Raw genomic sequence first — 11,235 nt, forward strand, 5'->3', positions numbered from 1 at the left:
CAAACTTTTGTTTTTTGTCAAAGGAACTAATTTATCTCTCACTCTTTTTCTTGCCACTTAGTCAACAAGTTGCCAAAACATCTCTTGCATCTGACTCTATATCTCTCTTCAGTCTCATTTCCCACTCCTAAATTAATCTTTCCTCTTAATCTTTCCTCAAGTCTCTCTCCACTTCATTTGAACCTCTACAGAGCTGCCAAAATAACTTTCCTTACCTATAGATCTAGATTAATTCAGATAGTTACTGTTGCCTCTAGAATAAAATATAATTCCTCCATTCAACTTTTAAAACCATTCATAATTTTACCTCAGTCTATCTTTCTAATCTCAGTGGACTTTAGTCACCTTCCTGCACTCTGTAACCTGACAGACTGACTTTTTCTATGTTGCTCAAATATTAGTCATACCCATCTCACTTCCACCTCATAAAATCATTATCTTCTTTCAAAATGCAGCTCGAGAAGCATCTTAAGTATGAAACTTCTAAGTTATTGCCTTACAATCCAAAATATCTTGTATTTAACTTCTTTTTATTTATTTGTATTTATTCTTTTTACTCTACATTTTTATATGTCTTCACTGTTCCCTCAGTTAGCATGTAAGCTCTTTGTAGGTATTCATTATATTTATATCCCCAGCATCTAACATGGTGCCTGACACATAGCAGGAACTTCATAAACACTTGATTGATTGGGAAAATGTGCAATGGATGATATCATAATGGGGAAGTAGCAGGATGAAAAATTGGATGGATGACCAAACTCAAACTTTGGTTGTTAATGATTCAATATTAATGTGTCAGGAAGTATCAGTTAAATGCCTCAGAGATCTGTGCTTGGAACTTTTAACAGTTCCATCAATGATGGGGAAAAAAAGCATAGATTGTATGTTTATCAAATGACACAAACTTGGGAGTGACCAATAGAATCACACTAGATGATAGAGTCAGAATCCAAAAGGACCTTGACAAACTAGAGCACTAGACTGACTTTAATAAGATGAAATTTAATAGGGATAAATATAAAGTCTTACACTTGGATGAGGAGGCATAATTAAACAGCACTTATTCTGAAAAAGATCTATATGTTTTAAAAACCTGGGTGCTCATCATGATGTAGTAATCAAAAGAGCAAATGCTACCATAAGTGAGAAATAGTATCCAAGAATTACAGTTATGATGCCATATATTCCACATTCATCAGACTTTATATGCAGCATTGTGTTTAGTTCTGAGTACTTACAGATTAAGGACACTGAAAAGCTGGACAATCAGGATGGTGAAAAGCCTTGAATTCATGTCATATGAGAATCAATTGAAAGAATTTAGCATGTTTTTCCTGGAGCAAAGAAGACTAAAGAGGATCATAATAGAGGTCTTTGAGTATTTGAAGGGCCACTCTCTGACCATTCTGCTGGTTCTATTAGAAGGAGTACATTTAGATTTGATGTCAGAGAGAACTTCCTAACAATTAGAAGTGTCTAAAAGTATAATGGGCCACCTTGAGAAAAGGTTGATTCCCCATCCTCCAAGATTTTTTTTGTTTGTTTTTTTCTTTTAAGTTTTATTAATATCTTTTGTTTTAACATCAGCCATTTTGCAATATTCCTCTCCCCATCCTCCAATCACAGTGAGATTTCCCATGTAACAAGTTAAGCAAAACCAATAGAGGTACATCTTCCACGTCATTTTATGCAACAGTCATACACAAAGTACTCTAATTCAAGGAAAGAAGAAAAAAAGCATTATGGCTTGTTCAATATTGCTTTATAAAAATGAGCTGTTTAAGATTCTTATTTTTTGGTGTAATTTATGTATTTGTAGGATAATCATTTTAAAAACTGAATTTAAAAACATTGAAAACCTACAAATTCTCTCATGATTTACAATCATTTAGCCACTGCTCTGCTTAGCTGCCAATCTCTTATCTCTCTCCTCAGCAATTGTAAGACGGATACCCTTTCCTCTGGGAAGAGAGATCCAAGGCTTATTACCTTTGCCAATAACAAAAATGTTTGAAAGCCTAGTGGCAAAACTATTGCCATTGGCATCTTTTACATGAACAACATCAAAAGAGCCACGATGTTTCTCCCTATTTGTAATCATACCAATTCGATGCAAGTTGGCTCCACCGGTCACCATACATAGGTGTCTAGTATCAAACTTAATGAAATCAGTGATTTTGCCAGCTTCTAAATCAATCTGAACTGTATCATTCACTTTGATGAGGGGATCTGGATAACAGATAGTGCAGGCATCATGGGTCACCAGATGGGGAATACCCTTTGTACCCACAAAGATTTTTCTCACTTTGCATAACTTATATTTAGCCTCCTCAGCTGTGATACGATGAACAGCAAAGCGTCCCTTTGTGTCATATACCAAACGGAAATGTTCCCCTGTCTTCTCAATGCTAATGACATCCATAAAACCATCAGGATATGTGATATCAGTGTGGACCTTGCCATCAATCTTGATGAATCGCTCCATGCAGATCTTCTTTACTTCATCTCCAGTAAGGGCATATGAGCCTGTTTCTCAGGAAGATGATGAGGGAGAGACATTCTCTCAACTTGTGGGGACCTGTAGATGGTCTTGGAGCAAATACTCCTGTTAACTTATCCAGCATCCAGTGCTTTGGAGCTGCTACACATTTCAGATGTTTCTTGGGACCACGAGCCATGGCTACACTAAATCTGGGATAAAGCAGGAAGTTTACTCGACTGCAGGTAGGGTCGGGGACTACTTAATGGCTGTGTTTGGCCACGTCACTTTAACCCTCTGGGCCTCGGTGCCTTCTCCAGAAGCACTACCGGCCGGTCCCAGGGCCGCGTGGCAAGAGGATCCTCCAAAATTTTTAACAGAGACTAGATTATCATTGGTTGGATTTATAGCAAGGATACTTATTTGTCCCTTCCAATTCTCAAATTCTTTGATTCTATGACCCTTACAACTCTTCAGATCCTCAAAGAAACATCTTCTATACTTATCCATCAAGTCGTATATTATCTGAGCTAATTATCTATGAATCCTTCAATCAATCTTCCTGTCATATGATTTTGAGACCCTTTGCCAACCTGATCACCTTTCTCTTGAAGCTTTTCAGCTTTGCAATGTCCTGATCAAGAACTGACTATAAAACTCTGCATTTGATCTAACCAAGGATAGCAGAATGATCATCTCCCTAATCCTGGACATTATACCTACCTTAATACTATCTGAGATCTCATTTGCTTTCTTATATGCCAGCTCACACCAGTAAATCATATTGAATTTTGGTGTCCTGACACTCCTAGTTCTTTTTTTTAAATGCAGTACTATACCACATTTATCCCTTGTACATGTGAAATTGATTTCTTAATCCTAAATATAAAACTTTACAGTTGTCCCCAGTAAACTTCATCTCAGAACATAAAAGTGTTCTAGGCTATGTATCAATCCTTTTTGGATCCTTAATATCATTTAAATCAATTTGATGAGTATCTGTATGGAGTACTTTCTGTGAAATAAGACACTATGCTAGACTTCTTTAAAAATAAAATTAAACAGACCTTGCTCTCGGAAAATTTACATTCTATCAGGGAAAAGCACCATGTACATAGATACAGAATATTTGATAAATAAATATAATGTAAATTCAAGGGAGATGTAAATATTAGCATTTGGAGTATCAGGGAAACCCTTAGCGGGGTAGTGAGAAGGCAAAGTGGATAGAGCACCAGCCCTGGAGTCAGGAGAACCTGAGTTAAAATTTGACCTCAGACACTTGATAATTCCCTAGCTATGTGACCTTGGGCACTAAATCCCATTGCCTCAAATAAATACAATTAAAAAAAAAGGAAAACCCCTAGGAAGGAGCACTTGGGCTGAGGATGGTTCAGAGGAATATATTTCACTTCAACAAGATAATCTGTGCTAAGGAGATGAATACATATTTGTATGTATAAGAAACAATAAGTAAATCAATTTTATTAGAATATAGAATGTATGGTATAGAGGACTGTAGTAAACTTGGAGCTAGACAATAAAGGACTTTCTTGCCAATAGAGGAATGTTTTTGTCTGCATGAATAGCATGAGAAACTGTCAAATGCTCGTTAAAAATCTAGGAAGACTATCTATGAAATTTTCTTGATTTTTTTTGTGTATAGTAACTGAAAGACAGTGCGTGTGTGTGTGTGTGTGTGTGAGAGAGAGAGAGAAAGATTGTGTGTGTGTGTGTGTGTGTGAGAGAGAGAGAGAGAGAAGGAGGAGAAGGAAAAAAGAAAGAATAAAGTCAATCTGCTGCAACCTATTTTTAAAGAAGCCATATTGGTCTTTGTGATGACTATTTCATTAACTATCCCTTTAATAACATATAACTCATACATATATAAGCCCTTCTCCCTCTTGGATTCTAGGGTTGCCTCTGAGGGGCATGTTTTTCCTATATTCTTTTTGCTCAAGTTCCCATTTCAGTATGTTTTCTCTAATTATATACATTACATACACTATACAATTAGTATCTTCCCCATATCACTGAAAAGTAGTTTGAAAAGTAATAGCCACTATTATTTAAAGCAAAGAAGAAAACATTTGGTTTATTGCTGAGCCAGATCCTGGCGTGCATACTAAAGTTCCCAGTAGAAACGGTTGTCCTATTTTCCTTTCTTTGACCATGAGGTGTAAAGATGATTGAATTCCAAAAGAATAGGGGAGGGGGAAGGGGGAAACCACTCTTCCCCCTCACGCCCAAAGTCCCAGCAGGCTTGCTCAGCTTTCTAAGACAATCCTTTGTTGAGGATAGGGCCTCCCTTTGTTTGTATCTTTTGTCCTTTGGTACATGATCTTATGAGAGTTGACAAGGTCAGGGTAGCAGAAGTCTAGTGATGGTGGTCCATGTTAGAGTTTGCCAGCAACAATGATGCACAAGTGTAAGCCCAAGGAATAACTTGCTTGATCCAGCCCATTAGTAAATCAACGTGGTAGCTGCGATGTAGTGCCTTACAGAAAGATCTAGACTAGGGCAGCTAGGTGGCATAGTGGATAAAGCACCGGCCTTGGAGTCAGGAGTACCTGGGTTCAAATCCGGTCTCAGACACTTAATAATTACCTAGCTGTGTGGCCTTGGGCAGGCCACTTAACTCCATTTGCCTTGCAAAAACCTAAGAAAATAAAAAATAAAAAAAGAAAGATCTAGACTAACTATACCCATTCAGAAGTTAACTTGTTTAGCCAAGTGCTTTGTAGAATCCAATTTAAGTTTGAGCCCAGTCTCTCTAAGACCCAAAGTGGTATAGAAGAGAATGTGTCCTCTTGGGGTGCTGTTTCTAGATTTATATTCTTCTTCTATAAAGAAATCAGCCTAAGTTTCTTCTAAATGAAAGCATTGTGGACTAGATTCCTTTTCAGTTATAAAGTGAATAAAATATCTGGATATAATAATTCTATAATAAGAGAAATTATTTCAAGATAATATAGTGATTATATAGAGTTAGGAATACTGACATGCTAACATTTAAAGAGTGTGTTCAATGAAAGAGGTCAAAACCAGGTGGGGAAATTCCAGCTTCCTCTTTCTAGACTATCTTTTCAACAAAGATTTTTTTGTTATTAGACATTGTTACATTTTTTAAAAAGTAAAACAAATGATTACAATTGAACTTCCAAAAACAGCAGGATTAAGCAACAAAGGGGAAGAAAGTTATTTTAGGAAGCTAAAATGGTTGCAGCTGAATAGTTAATTCTTGAGAATTTTTTCCAGGGATTTTCTTCTCTTGACTTTTTCTCACTTTCAACTGTCACTATTGATTTAATGTCTCCTCAAAACATAAAAAGCCAATATGAAGTCAGCACTTTGACACCTTGAATGTATGTTTAAGATATAAAATAGACACTTTAGTTTATCATTCTTTCAGTATCTCACAATCCACTTTTCCCCTTCTCAAGTATGTGTAGAATGAAAATTTCACAAACTTTAGGGTTTATGGGCCATTATCTCCTAATTTCTTCATCAGTGCTATTATAGAGATCAGATCTATTTACACATGCACATGCCTACATACTCCTTCACCACTACTACCACCACTAATAACAATCAAATAAATGGAATTTAATTTTGCAACATTGCCATAAGTAAATATAGCTCACTACTTGTATAGCTGTTTTCACTCACATCTGTTCCTTTTTTAGAAAAAGTCTCACTATTCATTGTGAATAGGAAAGAAAAAATCAGTTATGTCACATTTTTTATACTTTCTTTTGCAGCATGGATTGAATCCCATAGAATATATTTGGGGAAGGACCTGCAGTATCCCATAGAGTGTGGACTGAGTTGCCCTGGCCAATCAGGAAAACATGTTCTTACCTATGAAGGACTTGTCATTTTGGGACATGAAACAAACCATGGATGATCTGTTAGTCCCCAAAGGAAGGTACTTTGACTTCTGCCTTGCTCTCCTATCTACCCTCCAGAAGGCAACACAATGTAACTCTGGGACATCTGGTGAAAGATAGAGAGGAATGATTTTTTTCCACCCAGACAGCTTGGCAAATACCTGCATGTGGCAGTGAAAGAGGTTTGCTCAACTAGACAAGCTTAAACCTGGACTCTGGATATGTTCTAGTTTGTTTTTATTTGCCTGATCTTGGGATACTGAAGAGCAATACCAGATGAGTTTCTCTAGCCTTCCAGGCAGTCTTTGAAGTTCCAGAAGTCAAGAGATCCTGAGTCAATCAATTAACAACTATCAATAAGTATTTTTAAGAACTTTTGTGAGCTAAAAGCTGCAATAAAGTATAAGAAATGAATTTGTGAGCTAAGAGCTGCAATAAAGTATAAGAAATGAAACAGGACCTACTCATAAAAAGCTTATGTTCTAATAGAGGAAAAAAACAAGTATACATAAACACATATATGCTAACAAAACAAAGGAAATACAAATATATACAAAATAGTGACATTGTAGTTTAGTATGGAAGCAATAGTTGTTGGAGAAAGCAAGAAAGGCTTCACCTAGAAGATGGTTCTTGAGTCATATGATGAAAGAAGAAAGGGCCTTCATGAGGTAGAGGTAAGGAAGGAGTATATCCCAAGTATCTGGGATGGTGAGTGACAGACTGACTAACCAAGATAGGCTATGGAGGGTCATGTAGGACAAAGATAAAGGAGCTCAGTGAATATGGATCTCAGAGTGAGGAAGGAGGAGGAGGAGGAGAACAAGGCTCCCCCATGCCCCCCCACTAGAAAAATAGGTTGAGGCTAGACTGAAGAGGGCTTTAAAAGCTAAATAGAAGAATTTATATTCAACTACTGGAATCATATAATCAGGTCTGTGTGTGTAAAGAAAATTACTTTGGCAGCTATGTGAGGATGTACTGAATAGTCAGAGTTTTGAGATAGGGAGATCACTTCGAAGGCTACTGCAATAATCCAGGGTGAAAAGTAATTAGGACCTGAAGCAGTAGTGTACTGATAAATGTTGAACAACCCCATATCATTGAGTGGGTTGAGATTCAGATTCTATCTAAAAGACTAGGGTCTTGAAATCTCTGATCAGCAGGCATTGTGTATGGTTTGGTTGTAAATGACCTACCATGTCCCCTGGAATGTAAACTCATATGTATGCAAATTCCCATCACCTAACACAGGGCTTGGCAGATAAAAAACACTTAATAAATACTTGTTGACTGACTGATTAATATCATATGTGCTTTATATATGATTGCTGAATGATACAATAGCTCTTAATGTATGTATACTCAGCTGACTAACCTAGTAGGCACTTTAATAAATGCTTGTTGAAGGACATAATAGATTTTAATAAATACTTGCTGAAAAATTATCAACTATGATTCCAGAGGACCCATAATGAAGAATGTTTTCTCCCCTCCTCCTGACGTGTAGAATGAGACACACACACACAGTGCTGGACATAGATGATATGGAAATTTTTCTTTTTTTTGCTTAGCTATGATTATTTGTTGTAAGTGTTCTGTTTTTTTTTTAATCTCCCTCACTGTTGGGGGAGATGTGAGGAAGAAAAAACTAAGTGCTTGAAAATGAAAAATAATTACAAATAAAATTAATAATAAATGCTTATTGATTGACTAATTGATGTCTTTAAGAAGCAACTTCAAGGAGACTGGAGACTATACTGCTCTTCTAGCATAGACTGATTCAACATCACTAGTGTTCTTTGTTATCTTTGGAATCCAAGATAAGGACCTTGGAGAGGTATTTCTCTAATCCCATTAGAACTATGATTCTTCCAGTCTATGAAAGAGGAAAAGGGGAAGAAGGAAAGCCCAGAGAAAGAATCTTGTATAGATCAGATTAGAGAGGAAATTAAATGATGAAACAAGCCTTGGAATTCACTTTCCAAAGACCCTTGTGTCTCCCCTAACTAGAATCTTCTATTTCTTTCAGACTTACCCTCTTAGAATTTATACTTGAGGAATATATACATAGTTCTGATCCTCAGGAGATAAACATACTAATCAGCAGAGAAACTAAGAAAACCATTTTCCTAGCACTTTCTGGTTTTGTCCCTATGAGAATGGTAGCCAACTCGTTCCTTGTCCTATAAAATCTATAAGTCTCAGACACTGTGACGAGTTCTCAGATGACTGAGAAAAGTAACTGGTTTTAATTAACAAATTCTTAACATTAATATATCACTATGGAACAGGGAAGATGAATTTCCTCACTTAAACTCTGCTCCAACTTCTATGATGGCCAGATCTTTATATTATATAGTATATGTATATATATATATATATATATGTATATATATATATATATATAGAGAGAGAGAGAGAGAGAGAGAGAATTAATTTTTGACAATCGTTTCTTTTTTAGTCTCAAGGGTACGAGAGAGGCTAAATATGGACTCATACCGAATATCTTGTTTAAAAGTGGGGGAGGCTATTTAATTAGATATCTAGAAGATTCTGTCCAGGTTGCTGTCAAATGCTAAGAAAAACTGCACTTCATAATTCCCTTGTTGGTGTGAACCTCAAATGTTACACAATTTAATTCAATTTAAAAAAATGTGTTACTCACCTTTAACTTTCAAGCTATGTCCAAGGCCATAGGGATACAGAAATGAATAAAAGTTAGTACCTTTTCCTGGAATTTGTTATTGTTATTATTGTTGTTGTTGCTGTTTTCTGTGATACCATGACTTGCAAGTGAGTTGGATTTAAGTGAGGGAAGGATTCTGTAAAGGCTTCTCTGTAGTTACTTTATAGGCAATGTGACTTTCAATATATCTGTATGAACTTCTTATACCCAAAGATGGTAGTAGCAATCTGAAGAAGAATGTACTTTCCTTACCTAATAGATAGCATGTAAGATGGAAATGAGGAAGACATAGGTTCAAATTCTACCTCAGACACTTACTTGCTGTATAACCCTAGGCAAATAATAACATGTCTCAGTTTCCTCATTTGTAAAATTTAGTTAGAACCTATCTTTCAGGATTGCTGGGAAGATCAAATAAAATATTGAATATAATGACATATATAATCGCACATCTTCAAAGTTTAAATTGCTTTATAAATGTGACTGTATAAGAATCACAGCACCTGGAAATAATTTTATTGATCAGGAAAGGAGTTGGGAGAAGTATGTAGATGATCATGCCTGTGCATAGAGGTCATAGGAGTTAAAAGTTTGAAGGTCTAGAATATTAGAAGAGTTGGGGTGGAGAAAACTGTGAGCCAATTCTGAATTTATTGGTGAGAAGGAAAGGGGAATGAAGATTCATAGCTAATAGCAACAAGAATTTAGGCAATAGTTGTTGAGAGATCACAGAAAGTGGAAATCACTGTAAGAAATTGACTTCTCCCCCTGAGAAGTAGACCTGGGCTTCATAGCATGGGACAGGATCAGGTAGCTTTGAGGATATAGTGTCTTTAGGAGAAAGTGTTGATGGACCCCAGAAGACAGAAAGAAAGGTGAGCTATAGGACAAAGAGCAGTTTAACAACAGAAGACCAGAGCTAGGACTGAATTTACTTTAGTGGGATTAAGAAAGTACCATCCCACATACACCTCACTTCAACCTCTCCTGTGACATATTTGTAACTTGAGTTAATCCCTTTCCCTGTTATGTTGGTCCTAGCTCTCCTTGTCAGTCACTCATCCCCAGCTTAGTAAGAAAGACATATCATGTGCCAGGGATGCCTTCTTATGTTAAGAGAAATCGTATATAACAACCAGGAAAATACTCACCATGTGTCTTGACCATGGCTAAATAACTGATTAGCTAGTCATGCTTCTTCAAAGAAAACTTGAAACACTTCATTCACCTAAATGAGCCCAAGGCTGGGTTAAATGTTTAGAGTGGTTGACAATGAGGAAAAATGCTTGGTGTCCCCAGCTTCCTAAAGTCTCATACCACTAGCACTCTACCAGGTTGGTAGAGAAGAGATGCAAGTCCCCAGGATCTCATTTAAATCTTTCTATATCTTTGTAACCTGACTTGCTTGTGCCAAGATGCATGAGTGAGGCTTTGGAGATAAAAGCCAGCCTTCCAAATCATGAACTGTTTCAGAATCAGGTAATCCTGGCAGTCTGTCTTGTTCCCCCAGTTTGTGCTCCTTGATAAAATACCATTTTTCATTACTAAGGTTTTCAATTAATGAGATGCCCATTGCTATCAATTTCTCTTTAAAAAGTTCAATTTACAACTAAAATTTTAGTCAGTTTACTCTTCTTTTTTATACACTCACTATACAGTGAATTCAGAGCCCCACCTAGAGGACAACAGGGTCCTTTTACACTTAATAGATTTTTTTTAAAAAAATACACACACACACACACACACACACACACACACACACACACACAAACAGAGCCAGCAATGTCAGCTGTAACAAACTCAAGGTCCCCAAACCTGAGCTGTTATCATTTATATTTTATAGGTTTGGCTGACCTAAGGTAACTTTATTCCAAAGAGGCTTACCTTAAAGAGCTATTTCACTGCAGAATATTTGCTTCCTGAAGTGAGATGGATCCATATAGTTCCTTTGTGCTATTTATCTTCCAAATGAGTATTTCTTAAATGATGTTTTGCACTCCCCGAACCCCCCACCTCACTCCAGTTACTCACAGGATAACTGAAAATTTATTCTCATTTCATCTTTAGAGAAGCAAATAGGTTCTTGAGCAAGTATGGTAACTTGCATCACTTGGGAATCAAAAGAGTCATGAGATTTTAGAGTAAAAAGGAAACAACAATTATTTCATTCAACT

The 11,235-nt window shown here is 36.5% G+C and overlaps 1 protein-coding gene and 1 pseudogene across 5 annotated transcripts in view; one reads left to right on the forward strand and one right to left on the reverse strand.

The window, feature by feature from the left end:
- SNX16 (sorting nexin 16) overlaps positions 1–11,235 on the forward strand; it is a 67,049-nt gene that overhangs the window by 51,477 nt on the left and 4,337 nt on the right. The window contains exon 8 of one of the 5 annotated variants that reach the window (XM_074204757.1): positions 6,244–8,071. The exons of the other annotated variants lie outside the window; for them this stretch is intronic. Coding sequence (XP_074060858.1) covers positions 6,244–6,253 — 10 coding nt within the window. The 3' untranslated portion in view covers positions 6,254–8,071. Of the gene's footprint in view, positions 1–6,243; positions 8,072–11,235 lie in introns of those variants that run through there. 5 annotated transcript variants of the gene reach the window in all.
- LOC141501089 (small ribosomal subunit protein eS4-like) lies at positions 1,862–2,855 on the reverse strand (annotated as a pseudogene).

This window comes from Macrotis lagotis, chromosome X, assembly GCF_037893015.1.
Source record: "Macrotis lagotis isolate mMagLag1 chromosome X, bilby.v1.9.chrom.fasta, whole genome shotgun sequence".
Classification (NCBI taxonomy): Eukaryota; Metazoa; Chordata; class Mammalia; order Peramelemorphia; family Peramelidae; genus Macrotis; species Macrotis lagotis.